Source organism: Ostrinia furnacalis, unplaced genomic scaffold, assembly GCF_004193835.3.
Source record: "Ostrinia furnacalis isolate ACB-3 unplaced genomic scaffold, ASM419383v2 OfSCF0194, whole genome shotgun sequence".
Lineage (NCBI taxonomy): Eukaryota > Metazoa > Arthropoda > Insecta > Lepidoptera > Crambidae > Ostrinia > Ostrinia furnacalis.
Genome location: NW_021130433.1, coordinates 68,322 through 87,822, shown reverse-complemented (window position 1 = coordinate 87,822; position 19,501 = coordinate 68,322). Strand labels below are relative to the sequence as shown.

Here is a 19,501-nt window from a genome sequence, read left to right as displayed (position 1 = left end):
AAGTTCAACGCCAGATCCCCTCGTTACCTAATGTCTTAAGTAGTAATCATTCAGAGTGCGCGGAAGCAATCTCTCAATTGCTAATTAAAACAGCTGATGAAATGTTTGCCACTAAAAACCATAATTCAAATAAAATCCCTTCTCCTCCCTGGTGGGACCAAGATTGTTTGACAGCTGTCAAAAATCGGAAAGAGGCAGAGAGGTACTATAGGTCTGAATCTACTGTTGAGAACTTTGAATATTTGATGGAAGTAATGAGTGCCACCCGGAAATTGCTCAAGAAAAAAAAGTGGGAAGGCTGGCAGTCCTTCTGTTCATCAATATCTCCGGATGTTTCCCCATCAGTAATTTGGTCCAATGTCCGTAGATACAGATCTATATTTAAAGAACCTCAACCATATAACATGGATGATACTGTAATAGACCAATTTTTAGATAAACTAGCCCCTCCTTCTGTACCATTAGCATTTACAAACCCATCCATGAACAATTCCCTCCATAGTAATTCTGGATCTTTGAATGAGCCCTTTACTCTCTGTGAATTAAAAGGAATTTTGTCCTATGTTAAAGATTCATCACCAGGAGAGGATGGAATTCCTTACTCCTTTTTCTCGCACCTTAGTGATTCTAGTCTTTCCTATTATTTAACATTGATAAATTCTATAATGCTTAACGGTAATGTCCCAAATGCGTGGAAATCACAAGAAATAATTCCGATTTTAAAGCCTGGTAAATTAAGCTCTGACGCTAATTCATATAGACCGATTGCACTTTCATTAGTAATTTTTAAATTGGCTGAGCACCTTGTTAAGAATCGCTTAGAATGGTTCGTAGAGAGCACAGGGTTATTATGTAACAATCAATATGGTTTCAGAAAGGGTAGAGGAACTATGGACAGTATTGGGATATTTACTACCGATATTCGCCTAGCATTTTCTTCTAATGAGTCACTTATAGCGGCCTTCCTAGATATCAAATCTGCATATGACAACGTCCTAATTAATTTACTTATAAATAAACTTCATCGACTTAGAATTCCATCTATATTAGTTAATTTTGTTATTAATATACTCTCAGAGCGATATATCAGTGTATTTCATGATGACCGTTTCTACAAAAGGTTTGTTTGGAAGGGATTGCCACAAGGATCCGTCTTAAGTCCCTTGTTGTTCAACTTGTATACATATGATTTAGATTTAGCACACAATAATCAAGTCAGTATACTACAGTATGCTGATGACTTGCTTTTGTATATTTCGGGTGCCTCTGTCCAGAACATAACTAATTCTTTGACAAATAGTTTGCTTGCTCTCAAAAACTGGTTAGATGAAAATGGCCTAAGTATTTCGGTTCCCAAAAGTTCAGTAATTTTATTTACTAGAATGAGAGTGCCTCCATCTGTATCCGTTCTCTATGATGGTAGCGCCATCCCAGTTAAAAATGATGCTAAATTTTTGGGTGTCACGCTAGATGCAAAACTAACTGCCGTCCCTCACTGTTACAATATAGCTGCTAAATGTGAAAAGCTACTTAATATTCTAAGATGCGTTTCTGGAGTCTGGTGGGGTGCCCATCCAGCCTCATTAAGACTGTTGTACAATGCAATCATAAGAAGCGTATTGGACTATGGTAGTTTTTTCTTAGAACCATGTAATTTAATTGGCTTAAATAAATTGGATGCAATCCAATCTAAAGCACTCCGGATTGTGGCTGGTGCTATGAAATCGAGTCCGATCAATGCCCTTCAAGCCGAATGTGTTGAGCCACCTTTGAGATTGCGCCGCCAATATTTATGCGACAAATACCTATTTCGCGTTCTTCAACAATTAAATCATCCAATTTACAGTAAGCTTAACAGATTGTCTGATTTAGTTGATACTTCCCCTTATTGGTCTCGCAAATCCCCACCTTGCTTAGTTATAAGTTACCGCAAATTTGTATCTATTCAAGCTCCAGTACACAGATCCTGCTTCCTTCCGCTTTTTACTGTCAATTTTGAGTCCCTGATCCTTACGCCGATAGTTCACCTAAATTTAGATGTAAACAAAGATGACCGTAATGCTGATGTTAAATTTCGACAGATATTAAGTGAGNAAGCGTATTGGACTATGGTAGTTTTTTCTTAGAACCATGTAATTTAGTTGGCTTAAATAAATTGGATGCAATCCAATCTAAAGCACTTCGGATTGTGGCTGGTGCTATGAAATCGAGTCCGATCAATGCCCTTCAAGCCGAATGTGTTGAGCCACCCTTGAGATTGCGCCGCCAATATTTATGCGACAAATACCTATTTCGCGTTCTTCAACAATTAAATCATCCAATTTACAGTAAGCTTAACAGATTGTCTGATTTAGTTGATACTTCCCCTTATTGGTCTCGCAAATCCCCACCTTGCTTAGTTATAAGTTACCGCAAATTTGTATCTATTCAAGCTCCAGTACACAGATCCTGCTTCCTTCCGCTTTTTACTGTCAATTTTGAGTGCCTGATCCTTACTCCGACAGTTCATCTTAATTTAGATGTAAACAAAGATGACCGTAATGCTGATGTTAAATTTCGACAGATATTAAGTGAAAACTGGCATGGTTGGCATCATCTTTACTGTGATGCATCTAAACACTCACCAACGGGTCACGTTGGAGTTGGCGTATTCCATCAACAATATCGAATTTTTCAACAAGTTAAACTTCCTCCTGAGTCGTCTGTTTTTACAGGGGAATGTTATGGAATATTTAAATCCTTAGAGTACGTTCTTCTCATGAGATTAGACAAGACTGTTATCTTTTCCGATTCCAAAAGTGCTTTGCAGGCATTATTAAAATTTCCGTTTAAGAGTAATACCAGTTATCCCGTTATCATGGAATGCAGACAATTATTGTATAAATGCCATTTAAACAGTTATTCAATACATTTTGCTTGGATACCTAGTCATAGTAACATTACAGGGAACGATAAAGCCGATAAGCTAGCCAATGAAGCGATTGAATGTGGAGATATTTATCCATATACAAATTATTGTCATGATTTAACAGCAGCCCTTCCCAAAACTTATCTCAGATCTGCCTGGGAGGAGAATTGGGAAGTGACTACTCAATCTAAGGGGAAGCATTATAAACTTATTCAACCATCTATTCCTTTTAAGCCATGGTTTGCTAAAATGAACCTTTCAAAAAGAGTTACTACCACTTTGACGAGAATGAGACTTGGTCACTTGTGCACTCCAGCACATTTGGCCAAAATTCATGTTATAGACAGTGATATGTGTTCCTGTGGATCTGATGTGGGAGATATGAACCACATATTTTTTAATTGTAGCCTTTATGACCGTTCCTCTTTTATTAGCTCGCTTTTATCCATCCATGTTCCTTTCCCTACCTCTATCACTTGCCTCTTAAACTCTAATGATAGTAAAATCTATAATATTTTAGCTGCATTTATTACTCATAATAACATCAAGCTGTAAATAATGTATGATAGTATTTTTATGTAAATTTTTTTTTTTTTTTTTTATCCTTAACCACTATAAACACTGATTCCATCCTATCACACAATATCTTTGTTCCGTTTCCTTCCGTAATCATAATTCGTTTCCCTACCTTTTAACCTAATCCCACCCTGTCTAAACGCAAAACGCAATGTCCGAAAAACCAAACGCAAAAGTCAAGAACATTCTTTGTCAAGAACCACATCAAGAACTCTGTCGTGGCTAAACGCAATCCGCGAGAGCCATAAAGAAGAAAAAAAAAAAAAAAACTAGGAAATAAATAACTTCTAAATTCTATTACACGTTCTTATTGGTGAGTTTACAATTATATTATTATTTAACAATAATTTTCTCCGTTTCAATTTTGTGTAACCTCATGTTTTTTTTTGCGAACTCAAGGAGAATCTGTCGTCCACATTTACCGGTTGGGACTTCGAGACAAAGATATTTTGAGTTTACACGCCATGTATATTTAAATCATGACTGGAAACGTGATAAATGATACATGAAATGAAATCCTGAATAATTCCAGTTATTCAAATGCTTCAGTGTCTGTTTCTATGTCGCGAATTTGATGTGTCAAATGGTTTTCCTGTTGGATTCCAACGAAATATTTCGTGAAATTCGAATTGGATTGGTTGTCAAATACAAAGATTCGATATTTAGGTGAGTATTTGTGTCGATGGGGTGTTTTTTGTTGAATAATTATCGTGAAATTTGTGAAGTAACTCGCAAATGCTGTCGTTTTACTCGACTGCAGGAAGAAGGATCAAGCTTGCTCGTGTCAGTATAAACGCGGCAAATATTTCTGGCTTCAACAGGTGTAACAACAATTATTTCTGTTTAACTATGTTATATCTCACACATAATGTATTTCTTGCTATATTTACACCAATTACCGATTCTGTATTGTATAACCTAAGTTACAACATCACAGCAGTAAATGATGAAGCCAGAATATATGATAAAGACAAAAAGTTAAAATATGCAAGTGAAATGTGAACCTGCATGTTACTTGGTCATAAAAAAAAATATGTTTAATCCTTGTAAACTTAAAAACTATTGTTTGTATGCCATTCAAATATAACTATTTTAATGTTTTAACCCTTAATTGGATAAGCAAGCTAAAATATAACATTTTTTTAGACTGCAAATGAAGTTACAAAGTTCAAAGTAAAGTGGATAATACTAACATTGACTGTTTGAGGGTTAATGAATAGCACTTCCAATATTTCCCAATATTATTGACCAATATTGGATGGAAGTCATGAAAATAGATGAGTCAAATGAATAAAGCTTCTGAAGCTATGTCATATCAATTACCTGTTAAAAACCCTTTAAAAGGAGACTGACAAGTTTCTTGCGCTGCTTCTTCTCAGCACTGGCCCATTTATTGTCCCGAAGCAGTGGTAGGGTTAATACTGGGACGTGTGAAAGAGCTTTTTAAAAGCCTATTTGCAGAAATAAACGAGTTTTATAAGTTTTTAATGTAAACCCAACCACTGAGCCAATGAGGGCTATCGTTTTAGCGCCACTGTAGAGTAAGGTCCTGTCACTTGCTAGTAGCGAAGACAGTGGCGCCAACTTGTGAGCGCTAAAGTGGTAGGAGGACTATCGCATTTGCACTCATCAAGATGGCGCCACTGTAGAGTAAGGTCCTGTCAATCGCCAGGGGTGCCAACTGTTAAGTATAAAAACGATAGCCCTCATTAGAAAAGTGAATGATTGTTATGAAAACTACAAAAGAACTTCTTGGGTTCACTGTTTCTTTTTTGTTATTTTCCATGTTATGACTCACCAATTAATGTTCGTAGAAACTTATTTAAAAGCCTAATAATTCCACAAACTTCCATAATACTTAAAAAACAGTCCTTGTTTTTACACTTATAAGATTTGTTTTTGAGTATTTTTAGATTCTTACTAGTTAAATTAAAAAAATAAATATCTGAGTAAAAAATATTAAGAAGTTGTACCATTCTGTTTTAATTTAATTTTCTTGAATGAAAAAGAAACTAATTGGTTGCATTGCAATATTATAATAAACTAGCGGCCGCCCGCAACTTAGTACGCGTGGATACCCCCTAGGGGTAGAGTTTCGTAAAATCCTTTCTTAGCGGATGCCTACGTCATAACATCTACCTGCATGCCAAATTTCAGCCCGATCCGTCCAGTGGTTTGGGTTGTGTGTTGATAGATCACTATGTCAGTCAGTCAGTCACCTTTGAGTTAATAATATTTAGATTCTCTCAATATCCAAATAAACTAAGTACCTAAATATACTTGCACAGTGGAATAGCAACTACACAATTGACCAATTTAGAAAAATTGGGTACGTAGTTATTGTGTCTTGATTGATCCAAATAAAAACAAATTACTACCATTTAATTTGAAAAGTTCTCGAGTGGCGACCACGGGCTGGAAGACGTAGCGTGGGCAGGCCTACTAGCTGGACCGACGATCTGGTGAAGGTCGCGGGAAGAGCCTGGATGCGGGCAGCACAGGACCGTGCATTGTGGAAAACCTTGGGGGAGGCCTTTGTTCAGCAGTGGACGTCATTTGGCGGAAACGAACGAACGAACGAATTAGTAACATGACTAACATGCAAAAATGACATAGAAAATCAGATTCATTACATATTAAGAGTAGTCTTTGTTATACTAATAAATATGTACATGCATTTTATTGATAAGAACATAAAGTAAATGTTTTTAGTTTACTTTATCTCATGTTGATTGTAGAAGTCTAATAAACCGTTATCTGCTATAATATAGGCTTTTATCAAGCTAAAGGTCTCGACACAACAATAATAAAGATTCCACAATACTTGATGTATTCTTATATAAGCTATGATTTGTTATGTTGCTAGACCGGAAATAAATAAATAATAACAATAAATATCTGACGGAATAAACCAGTAATTCTAAGGCACAAATCTAAAACAACACTTAGTTCTAGCACAGAATAATAATAAGTACTAGGTATGTACAGAAGTTTTACTTCGCGAAGGTATTTAAAAAAATATGCTCAATGTCATTAACAATATGGTGTAATTTAGCCTGTCTCAAGAGTAAAGCACCATTTTGTTGACAAACGTCAGTGACTGACTTCGGTAAAATGATGTGACGTGAGGTGCCAAACTGCGGAAAATGGCGGAGGAAATACATTTAGCATGAATTATCATGAATAATATTAACTACTTATTTACCTCTTAGTGTCTTGAGGCAACTTAAAAAGTACATTTTGTGTTTTATTATTATTTAGGCAGTTAAATAATGCATAGTATTTATGTATGATGGAAGAAAATAAAGAAAATGGTGTACCATTTTCTTTATTTTCTTCCATCATACACAAGAATACGCGTGCGTGAGTCAATGTTCGCTCGTATCATATGTGAGGCCTTGTCGAATAGTATCCTGTAGGTGGGCCATCGTGCGTATTTTGTTTTCGATGTAAACTCGCGGTGATGAACAGGCCTGTGGTGGAATTGTGTAAAGCAATCGTAATCATTTGACAGTTCATAACGTACGATTAAGTCAGATAAACAAAGCGTTTGACAGAATAATCGTACGTTATGAACTGTCAAATGATTACGATTGCTTTACACAATTGCACCTCTGGTTCTAGTCCCCAAAACTGAAGTATCAGAACTGCTCCTATCTATTACTATTACTTTTATTTATTTTAAGTGGTCGACAGTGGTGATTGTGAGTTTGTTGTGTTTCTTCTCAGCACTTGCCAAATGTTTTTTTTATTTATTAGTCTTATTTTTGTTGTCTTAAAAAATGTTTTGAAACAACACCCTGTTGCCTAATTCACGTATTTTGACAGTCAAGATCTCGCTGACGTTCAGAAGTCGTCCCATTGAGAACAGTTCTATGTCTTCACAAGGGTCATTATTTTGATAGAACGATTGCTCGATAGGATCGCAACTCAGCGATTTGTTGTCATTGACGTTTTGTTACGTCGTTCCATTGCAAAACAGTTCTAAATCCGTATTTATAAGGGTCATTTTGATAGAACGATTACTCGATAGGATCGCATTCAGTGATTTGTTGTCGTTGAAGTTTTGTTACGTGAATGAGGCTACAGATCTTCATCGCCTAAAAGAGGCTAAGATTATGTAATCCTTATGCCCGTTTTCACCATGAGTCCCTAATTTTTAAGTGACCCCTATGACAACAAAATGCCTGTTATGTGTCATCATAGGGGTCGGTTAAAAATTAGGGATTGATGGTGAAAACGGGCATTAGTCAATATAATTAACTAGCTTTCCGCCCGCGGCTTCGCCCGCGTGGAATTTTGTCTGTCACAGAAAAACTTTATCGCGCGCGTCCCTGTTTCAAAAACCGGGATAAAAACTATCCTATGTTCTTTCCCGGGACTCAAACTATCTCTATGCCAAATTTCATTAAAATCGGTTGCGAGGTTTAAGCGGGAAAGCGTAACAGACAGACAGACAGAGAGTTACTTTCGCATTTATAATATTAGTTGGGATAAGTATGCAACCCACTCAGGTTGGAACTGCTCAGTCAACTATTTCTTCTTTCTTCCTGTTTTCTTATAGTACTGACGTCTTTTTTATGTATCCATTTGTCTTTGAGTGATATCCATTGTACCTAATAAACGTTCTTTGGTTAATTCCAGGCAGCTGAGATGTCGACACCGGGTCGCGGGCGCGGCTACACCGGGCGCCACCATCTACGCGAGCCTCGCCCGGGGGACGACCCTGCTGACCTCGACGCAGCCAGGACGCTCGCCGAGCTGTCCCCTAGGGCCACAGGTACATACTACAGCAGTGACGTCACACCGGGCGCCACCATCTACGCGAGCCTCGACCGGGGGACGACCCTGCTGACCTCGACGCAGCTAGGACTCTCGCCGAGCTGTCCCCTAGGGCCACAGGTACATACTACAGCAGTGACGTCACTCGGGGCGCGAGTGTGATACACCGGGCGCCACCACCTGGCCTAGGTACTATCTGGACCCTCGCCAAGCTGTCTCCCAGGGCCACAGGTACATACTACAGCAGTGACGTCACACCGGGCGCCACCATCTACGCGAGCCTCGACCAGGGGACGACCCTGCTGACCTCGACGCAGCTAGGACTCTCGCCGAGCTGTCCCCTAGGGCCACAGGTACATACTACAGCAGTGACGTCACACCGGGCGCCACCATCTACGCGAGCCTCGCCCGGGGGACGACCCCGCCGACCTCGACGCAGCCAGGACTCTCGCCGAGCTGTCCCCTAGGGCCACAGGTACCAACGAAGATAGGTAGAAGGCAGCGATGATACAGGATGCGAGCGTAGGCAGCAGTGATGGGATTTCAGCTACACGGGGCGTTGTCAACTGACCTGAATATTATCTGGATCGTCGCCGAACTGTCCCCTAGGGCCACAGGTACTGATAACGGAGGCGAAGGCATATGCATACAGCAGCGATAACACAGGATGCGAGCGTAGACAACAGCGATGGGATTCCGGCTACACTGACCGGGATTGAGTCAGGATCCTTGATGGGCTCCCCTAAGGCTACCGGTACTGACGTCTCCGCTATAGGTAGCGCTGTAGGCAGCAGTGATTTCACCCGGATCGCGAGTATGATTCATCGGGCGTCATCATCCGACCTAGGTACTGTCTGGACCTTCGCCGAGCTGTCTCCTAGGGCCACAGGTACATACTACAGCAGTGACGTCTCCCAGGGACTAGATGACGCTGTGTAAACGTTCATAAATTATATTAATCACAAATATGAAAATAATGACACAGAGAAATAAGCCTACAAAACTCAATACTTAATTGCTTCACCACATTATCATTTAGGTCTTACAATTCAAGCAGATCAATGGGGACCCAGTTAGAGCACAGCAACCTTTGAAACTCACCATTTTTCATTCATTCATTCATCAAATAATACCATTTTTATCAACCACAAACTTTTTTTCTCTGGCTCAAACTTCGAAATCCAAAGCCGTGATCACGCACCACAAACTGTTATGGCGCAAATACACTATGCGGGACGTAATAGTGTAAACACCATCTCGGTTACTTTTTCCTTCCCCCACCCGTGCGTCGTCCATACTTCGGTTCGCTTCGCGCTTAGTCCCGGTCAATTTTCCGCATAGTGTACTTGCGTCATTAGACAGGTGCATTCATAAACTACCTGTTGACCTGTCATCACCTGTTCAAACCATATTTGTATTTTCTTCACTTCTAAAATTTCTCATCATGGCATCAAATCACAATTGTGTAATAAAAGAAACAGTCGTCACTTCTGCGATTTCAGAACCGAGAACAGAAGTAAAGGAGAAGTCAGAGGACACAGAAAAGGAGGACGTCGGGAAAGAAGTGAAGCAGGAAGTGAAATACCACGTGAATATTGAAGATGAGGGCTTGAAAGAACTGCTGACTATTGATGAGCAGTTCAGGCCCTTATTAGTTTTGGTGAGTGGCTTTATATTATTACTTGTAAAACATCTTAGCGTCAAAAGATGGTATTTTGTTAAGAATTTGAGTTGAAAATAATAACTCTTTTAGAAGAGTGGAGCCTTTGCCTTAAAGTGGGACGTGATTCTGCCTGTTTTTACCGACTACTAAATAAATTGTTCCTATAATATTTCACCTGAATCTCCTCATCCAGTACTTAAGTTAATTTTGAAATCAAAACAAATGTAAAAACTTTTAGTGGATTTTTCGTCAGTAATTTTTGATTGTTGTGCCTTTTCTAAAATAGTTTAACTTATTTATTACTCGATAAAAATCCTTATGACTCTATAAAATACCACGATACGTATCGTGGTATTTTATTGATCTTGGGCGAATCTATCATATTTTATCCTTTTAGGCCAAGGAAAAAAAGGCTCTCTTGTAATATTGTTGGTTTTTGTTGTGTATCAAATAAAAATATATTTTAATCTTCACTGGTCATCACAAAAATCGACCCTCCCGCGACAAGCACTTTCAAACGTATGCAGCATCCCCACTTCCCACTAATATTGGCACCATTTAAAAGCCTAGTTCTAAACTTAATTTCATTAAAGGAAAGGTTTTTACCCCAAAAATGTGTCTGTAGAAGAATCCAGAGTCACTTCTTCAAAAAATAGGTAGTTACGCTTGAGCCAACTTTTATGGCTATAACTGTTAAGTTGGGAATAATCGCTATCAATCTGTTAAAGAGGACACGTGAAATCATTATTTGGTTTTATAACCATAAAAATTGGTCTAATTGATCCCAGAGTTGAGCCCAAAGTGAGGTCTTTTTTCAAGTCACATTTATTGCATATGTTAATCGTTTAAATCGTTTATTAAGAAACTAGATGTGTTTTTCTTTAAGGATATTTATTGGGCTTTCAAATAACACCAATATTGTTGGGACACCATGATTGTGTCAATAGAAACGAGTTTTCCTGTAAAACGTAGGTGGGCCGATTTTTGTGATGACCAGTATATTTGGTTTATTATACCTCGACGCTATGCATTCAGCGAAGGACCGAGGAAATTTATGTGGGAGGCCTTTGTCCAGCAGTGGACGTCATTTGGCCCAAACAATCGATGGGCTTATGATGATGAATGATATTGATAACGAAATTAATCCATTCACAGTTGGAACAGTTCTCTCTCGGCGAAGATGGCATACAGTTCAACAGGAAGCTACGTCACTTCGAGTCCACAGTCACCACCATGTGCCCAGACGAAGCCAGGCTGCAGTGAGTTATTTTTATTTCCTACTGTTACTCATAAAATTATTTGGATTGCAATGGTAACAGAATTTGTCAAAGCGGTGCAGTAGTTTCGGAGCCTATTCAATACAAACAAACAATAAAATCTTTTCTCTAATATTAGTATAGACTAGCTTNGTTTACTGCTCCAGCATCCTTCCTTAACTCTATAATTATTGATGGGGATAGTTGTGAAATAAATATTTTTATTTAAAGAAGTACTACCCCCTTATTAATAAAAAGTTACACCTAGGAAGAACCTTGGATTAAAATGACATTTCCATATCAAATGACAATTTAAGCCAGAGTTCAACTAGGGTGTAACTTTTATTAATACAGGGGTTAAAGTTTTATTACTTCGTAAGGGCTTTATTATGAGTTGCTAAAGCGAATAAACCCACAAGACCCAATAAGTCCACCCACAAGATGGACCGACGACCTCCTAAAGGTAGCGGGAAGGGGCTGGATGCAGGCCGCCACCAACCGGCCATTGTGGAAATCATTGGGGGAGGCCTATGTTCAACTGGACGTCCTATGGCTAAAATGATCATGATGATGATGATGAAAGCGAATAAAGGGCTAATAGCTTGGGTAGTTCATCGTACGTATAATCCTTTCCTTTTCAATGCTTCTTTTAGTTATATTAATAGATTATAGTCATAATACATACTCGTATACATGGATGATTGTGTTATACTTTCATTATAATACTTAGTGGAATTACTGCTTTCAAAACGTGAATTAGAACTGGCCCCATAGCAGACATTTTCCTACATCTAAAGACCTTTTAAAATATATATTGGTTATGGCTATTGGAGCGGGTACCACTTTCCATACATTTGTGCCCATCATCCTTTCAAGTGCATATCGCACGTTCATAATCAAACCGTCACTATACAAAAAAGTCGATTTTTCAGGAAAAACATTTGAATTACTCAAATTTTAATACCTTTGCAAAGTGTGCAAAATGTTCTTAAATGTTTTGTTTTTTGTTGAATACCAGTAGTGGCTTGTTTGGCTTTTACGGGAATATAATTATCTTTCAAATTACCATAATNATGTAGGTATTTTATAAAAGTGGAACCCCGAGTGATCTCCAAAACCCATTCTATTATTATATACGATTCGGCTTCGATATCTATAATACAATAGGAGTTTATTTCATGTGTCAGATGACAAGGGTGGAAACAACCTACGATTCATGTTGTTTATTTACGTGCAATATGTGGGCATATTGTAAAAGTGGAATGCCGAGTTGTATTTCTAAAACTTGTTCTATTATTTTATACTATTTGGCTGCGACTCGGCGTGACGACAATACAAAACATTTTTCGCGAATCGGTGTTCATACATTCACACAATACATTAGACGCCATGTTGTCATAAACGACATATTATAAAATCGCTGTGATTTAATATTCTTAATCATTAATTTTATGGCAAGTGTCCATCAGGAATCATTGTTCTTACACACAGAATCGTATTATTTCGCTTTCGGGTAGTAATATGTCAAAATTGTTGGTTCTTTAGGCGAACAATGTATGGAGAACGAACATTGTCCTTTAGCCATATACTCGTACAATATTTTTGTAGAGTAACTTCTATAAATAAATGAAAAGAAAAGAAAAGAAAATATAGAACGCGCTTTTCATCATTATCATCATCATTTCAGCCATAGAACCTCCACTGCTGAATATAGGCCCTGTTAATGATTTCCATCGCCCGGTTGATAGCGACCTGCATCCAGCTCTTTCCGACTAACTTTACGAGGTCGTTGGTCCACCTTGAATCATCACCGTACCGAACGCGCTTTTAGGATCACAAAATGTAGAGGCAAAAAACCAAATCAATTTACGGCCATGCCACATAGATTTAGAAGGTTGGCTCTACATGAAGTCTAAAATTTCACTTATAATTTTCACAGTGTGAGCCTATGGTTCGTCTTAGCAACATTTATAAGCATGTACACTAAGAAGAACTACACTGTATCTAACAATTGCAAATAAATCATACAAAAAAAAGATACAAAATTAGTATTAAGTTCCAAAGTGACCTTAAAAAGGGACTAAAGCTGGAGATTTAAAATATTTCAAATGTTAGTTTTATTTTTCAGCTGAAATTTCCAAAGTGTACCCTGTAAAGTACTGTTCAAACATGGCGGCGTTATAATTGCCGCTCACAGTGACGGCGCGCGTTATGAACTATGCTGGGACAACACTGCTATGGACTCGCCTTTAAAAGCATGGCTTTAATTTATTCTTTTCTTTTTGCCTCTACAACCCGATCAAGCTAACTGCGTACCTCTCTGGAGTGCGACTCTCCCTCGCACTCACCCGCACACCTTCCCGCGTTTGCCACGTCCGTACCAGAGCGGGGATGTGACGTCACGACTGCCAAGTGTGCAGTTAACTCAATCGGGTTGTAGTTCAGTCACATGTAGGGTTGCCAAGCGTCCGGCTGTAGCCGGATATGTTTGGCTTTTAAGGGACTTGTCCGGCCAAAAATTGCCTTGTCCGGCCTGTCCGGCTTTTGTTAGGCTTTTTATTTGGTTGTCGAGCCACAGAATCATGTGAAGCGCACGCATCAGGATTTTGGTTAGCAACCGATGATGATAGTACTCACTCATGAGCTGACAGTAATTGCACTGGCTTTTGTGATTTTGGACCTGGCAACCCTAGTCACATGTCATCCGTTTTTCACGGGAGAGGTTCTCTTCTTCGAACTCTTCTATGTTCTTCTTATTAATTTCGTTGCGGGTCCAATGACAGTTAACTTTCGCCCGGGACAAACTTTACCCTCACTGATTGGGTTTTTATTGGCGGTCAAGCTGTAGATCCTGGCTACACAGAAGTTGCAGCGGTGGGAACGAGAGGTGGCAATAGTCCTAATCTGCCGCCTCTGTTGTCCTGAGTTCGATTCCCAATGAGGCTAGGCACATGACTGTGTTCCTGGAGTTAGTTAGATAGTAGAATCCTCTATGATTAAGGATTCGGTAAAGTTCGCTTTGACCATCATAATCTTCATTTCAGCCACAGGACGTCCACATTTACTAATTTCCTTATTGGCCGGTTGGTAGTACTAGCAGCCTTCCTGCTGCCTTTATGAAATCTTCTGCCCAACTCGTGTGTAGTCAACATAATATCTGACACAAACTTACAGACTTTATACTCAGTTACATCTAAAAAGTGACCTAAATAAGCTCAAATACCTTTTGTTTCGTCCTTGAATGAAACTATTATTCGAGCTACCTAGAAACCTAGNGTCATAAGTATCGTCTTGCATATAGGTCGATCCAGATAACAATTTAGGTTCCGTAGTGCGCAACAATTCCTTATGACCCAACAGAAATTCACTCCACAAACCTTCAAGTAGTTCCAACTTTCCTTCTAAATACTCCTTGGTCAAACGCTCATTCGGACCTTTTTGGAAATTCGTCTTAGCTTTTTTTATTCTTGACGCAAGGTCAAACTGACAATTTTGTAATCGTTCCATCATAAATGACAGTTAAATTAAAATGTAAACAAACTTCCAAAAAATAGTAAAAAATTCTAAGTGTTTGACAATTCTAACAGAAATTGGGCATAGGTTCCCCGTAGCAACCGCTTTTTCAAAACTATTCTAAGTCCTAAACTATTATTCTAAGTCAATGTAAACAATTTAAAATTTCTAAGTTAAACTACCAGTGTAAATAAAGTCCAAAATCCTTCAACTTTCTTCTCAATACTAAAATGCCAAAAGAGTACTCACAGTTATATCCGTTTCACTCACACACTATCACAATAGACGGCAAACTCTTCATCCAACACGAACTTCTTCGGGCTCCGACACGAACTCCTTAGGGCTCCAACACGACTCCCTTAGGGCTCTCCACCAGATGGCGCCACCTCAGCGCAGCACCACCATCATCATCTCCTGATCTTCCTCAACCAGTTGGTTGCCCTGACAGCACCACAGCTGGTACTGTCAAACTGATGTCAACAGCTCCTAGCTGACCCAGCTTCTTGACCTGTCCTGTTTGTGACAGCGATCCACTGTCCAGGACGTCACCCCCCTCCAAAAATGCACAAAGTGTAATCCCGGTACCTGCACCGTTACCAGTGCCCAATGGACATCAGCTTCCTGATGATATCCGGCTCGAAGGACCATGAATAAACCACGGATACTCTCGGCGCACTTAAGGGACTCTTATCTAGGTATAAATAAGACGTCAATATTTAGGTGACAATTTATTGCTTGTCACAGGTTGTCAATGGTTCACAATGGTTGTCAAAGGTACACAGATGTCAAAATACTCCAGGTATATAAAGCCAAGGAAAAAAATCTGGACACCGCGGTACAGCTTTACGCGTCTCAAAGTACAGTGACATCTCTCGGCAAATAATACAAACAAGTTTCATGGAAGGTTTATACATATCGCCCACCAAGGACCGTCCTAGGTCCTTAACAACAGGAAAACCAAATGAAACTTAGGCGAATGCATCGCCCACCATGAAACAGGTTACGGTACACATTAACAATAAACATAAAATAAACCATGTAAAAAACCATTGTACCGTAAAATAATAAAAACACTTTCAATAAACTTAAAACCTTAAAACTAAATAAACTACAATTATTTAGCCTTAGGAAGGAGACCAAATCTTAAAACCTTGAAACTAACAACTCTATCATCGTCGTTACCGGGATGAACCACAATCACCCTGCCACTGAGCCAAGACCCGTAGCTAGTTGTCCTCCTTTATGACAACTAAATCATCAACTGTTAGGTTGAGGAATTTGCATAGATAGTCCACTTCTTTCTTTCCCTTACGACGTTCATGAAGCTGTGATTCTTACAAGTCTCCAACCAAATCGCAACATGTTGTTAACAACGGGAAAAGGATTCAAGAACCGGAGAAACTACGATGGGTAAGTATCAATTTTCGTTTTACCTTTCAACATCAGCACTAAAGTTCTCAGATTGGCATGCAACTATACAACCCATAGCCTTCTATATCTCTACTGTTGTTGAAAACCCATCACATTTCCCAAGCGTATCCCTTTTATTTTAACCTTCCTTTTTGTTTCAGGACCTCCGTAGGTCTGCACGTCGACCTTGTAGCGGTATACGTCATCTTCACTTCGGTTCCAGGTAATACCACCACTTTTTATTATTTCATCAGATTTCCTTTTCAGCCCTTCCTCGTTTCCTTTCCGTTGACTTACTTTACCATCTTCTTTCATTGTCTTTACCAAATCTTCATTGTTAGTAGTCAACTTTTCCTGATCGACAATTTCGCAACTGATCCTGAGATAGTCCACATAAAAGTCTGACAGTATCTTCTCAGCCGCCGTTGGAGAAACTTCACCGTGATCCAAATTCATGTCAACATATTCATTAGTAACCTCTGTGTATTTCTGTTTCTGATCGCCGTTCTTCAGTCTTCGTTCTAAAGAATACATTCTTTTTCCAGGTGTTTGCAGATAGTTCTTCACAACAGGATCTTTATTCTTCACCGGAAGACGACGCACAATGTATCGACCAGTGTCATCTCTACGATTAGTTCTGGTAAAGTATCCATCACGTGTCTTTTGATCTTCTGTATTCGTTCTTTTCTTTGGCAACGGAATGTCATCTTCTAGCTTCCTAAACTGATTATCCTCCACGCTACAGTGCATCACATTTATTGTTTCAGAAGGCTTCATGGGCGTGTGAACAACACCAGACAAAATCCACCCCAATGACGAACACTGAGCAAGTGGTGAACCAAGCGGTCCTTTGATGACTCCGTTTTGAATTACCCGGCTATATACTTCTGACCCCAACAACAAATCCACACTGTTAGAAGTATAATAGCTCGGATCCGCGAGGACAATGTCCTCAAGCTCCTTCCATTCCTCCGATCTTATTTTTCGGTTAGGCAAAAGCGAAGTGATGGACCCTAGTACATAAGCTTTCACTGTGATAATAAAGTTTGGATCAATCCGTGATGCTATTTTTATTTCAACCATCGACTTTGTCGTGAGCCCGTTCGTGCCACCTACTCCTACTATTTGCCCTTTAGCTGGAATCTTCTTCAAACCCAATAATTCAACCATGGCCTCTGTAATAAAAGAGGATTGGGACCCTTGATCCAGCAGAGAACGAATAGTATAAGTTTGGCCGTGTTTCGATACAGTATCTACAAGTGCCGTCGCTAGCAAAACCTGGCTATAATCCACAGTGCTTCTTGTAGACGTACAGGAAATAACAGCACCAACTTTCTTGGTATCAGCCGTAGTAACCTCCCCGTTTTGGGGTTCCTGAGCAGCAATCTTGTTCGTAGGATGCAGCAGAGTGTGGTGCTTCCTCTTGCAGATGCGACACTTGTATTTGCTGTGGCAGAATTTGGCAGAGTGATTATTTCCGAGACAACAAAAACAAACATTATGGGATGCAACAAATTCGCGACGTAATTCCACTGACTTATCCCTAAATTCTTTACACGTGCTCAATTTGTGCTCCTTCTTACAAAAGGGACAGACTAACATGGCAACGTGCATGGTTTTCATTTTGAAAACAGGTAAGGTTTTATTAGGGATCAGTTTGGATCCTGAACTCAAAAATTCAAGGGCGCGGTAACGGTTTTTAAGAAACTGTTCGAACTGGTCGTAAGTTGGTAGCTCGGTAGAGTTATTATTCGCGATGCTAAACTCCCATTGCCTTTTTGATTCAGGGTCCAACTTTAAAGTTATTATATGGATTACCAGCACGTCCCAGGTACTCGTATCTATGCCAATATTAGATAGAGCGGACAAACAATCGTTTGTGGTATCCATCAACCCTTTCAACCCACTAGCCGACTCACAAGTTACATTTTTCTGGCTTAGCAGTCTTTTCAAAATGTGATGACAGATGTACCGTTTGTTGTTGTACCTCTCGTCTAATAAACCCCAACAATGCTCGTAATTACTATCGGTAATCGGAATGTTACATAAAAGTTGCTCGGCTTCACCCTGTAAGTACCCCTTTAAATACAATAATTTTTGAGCATTTCCTAATGTCTTGTTCGAGTGTATCAAAGACTGGAATAAGTCTCGGAAGGTGTTCCATTCCGAGTACTTTCCTGAGAAGATCGGAATATTTACTTTTGGCAATTTAACATTAGGCGCCTGTAGAGAGGGCTGGTTAGAATCAGTGTTGGAAGTACCTGTGATTATAATTAATTTAGCTAAAGCTCCTTTCAATTTACATTTATAATCAATATAGCAATCTTCTGTTTTGTCATAAGTATCGTCTTGCATATAGGTCGATCCAGATAACAATTTAGGTTCCGTAGTGCGCAACAATTCCTTATGACCCAACAGAAATTCACTCCACAAACCTTCAAGTAGTTCCAACTTTCCTTCTAAATACTCCTTGGTCAAACGCTCATTCGGACCTTTTTGGAAATTCGTCTTAGCTTTTTTTATTCTTGACGCAAGGTCAAACTGACAATTTTGTAATCGTTCCATCATAAATGACAGTTAAATTAAAATGTAAACAAACTTCCAAAAAATAGTAAAAAATTCTAAGTGTTTGACAATTCTAACAGAAATTGGGCATAGGTTCCCCGTAGCAACCGCTTTTTCAAAACTATTCTAAGTCCTNCAAGTGCTAAATTTGTAAACTATGAAGGGATATGTTTAATCATTAGTATAACATTAATAGCAGGGTTACCATCTGAAATCGGCTATTATTGGCTATTTATGGCTAATAACTGCTTTTAATCCGTTACTAGCCAATTGCTATTAATCGGATTATTAGCACTTACCCATCTCTAGTCCTGCGGCTTTTTCCGCGTAGATTTTAGTCTGCCACAGAAAGTATTAGTAGCAGTACTCATGTATCAGCCTTTTAAAAACTTGATTAACTATGTTTTCCCTAGTTACACAAAACTGTATCTAAACTACTAACCGCTGGGATAAAAAAAATCTTGATCAACCCAGTTGCAGCCTGAAGGTTTGACAGTAAACCTTAAAAAAATAGTGGTCTTGACTTATCTTGTAATCCAGCTGTGGGAATGCGTATTGAACATTTACACCGCAAATGTCTTCCGCTATCTCATAGTCTACTATATAAAAATAAGTCGGGTTTTCCTTCCTGACGCTATAACTCCAGAACGCACGAACCGATTTCCACGGTTTTGCATTCGTTGGAAAGGTCTCGGGCTCCGTGAGGTTTATAGGCTATAATGTAGTCCACGCGGGCGAAGCCGCGGGCGGAAAGCTAGTTGTCTATAAGATCCACTTACAAGTAGTCGTAAATACTTGAATGTAATACTTAATACCTAGCAACACTAA

At 39.2% G+C, this 19,501-nt stretch overlaps 1 protein-coding gene and 1 long non-coding RNA gene across 5 annotated transcripts in view; both read left to right on the top strand.

The window, feature by feature from the left end:
* LOC114354496 (uncharacterized) overlaps positions 1 to 19,501 on the top strand; it is a 28,629-nt gene that overhangs the window by 3,996 nt on the left and 5,132 nt on the right. The window contains exons 2-5 of one of the 4 annotated variants that reach the window (XM_028306917.1): positions 3,758 to 3,797; positions 8,129 to 8,264; positions 9,769 to 9,926; positions 11,085 to 11,188. In XM_028306917.1, the coding sequence (XP_028162718.1) occupies positions 8,138 to 8,264; positions 9,769 to 9,926; positions 11,085 to 11,188 (389 nt within the window). In that variant the 5' untranslated portion in view covers positions 3,758 to 3,797; positions 8,129 to 8,137. Of the gene's footprint in view, positions 1 to 3,757; positions 3,798 to 3,983; positions 4,151 to 8,128; positions 8,265 to 8,499; positions 8,620 to 9,747; positions 9,927 to 11,084; positions 11,189 to 19,501 lie in introns of those variants that run through there. The other 3 variants (XM_028306899.1, XM_028306908.1, XM_028306925.1) reach the window with 3 other exon arrangements.
* LOC114354532 (uncharacterized) lies at positions 14,839 to 18,808 on the top strand. Its single transcript, XR_003656027.1, has 2 exons — positions 14,839 to 16,331; positions 16,654 to 18,808. It is a non-coding gene; the product is annotated as an uncharacterized LOC114354532 (long non-coding RNA).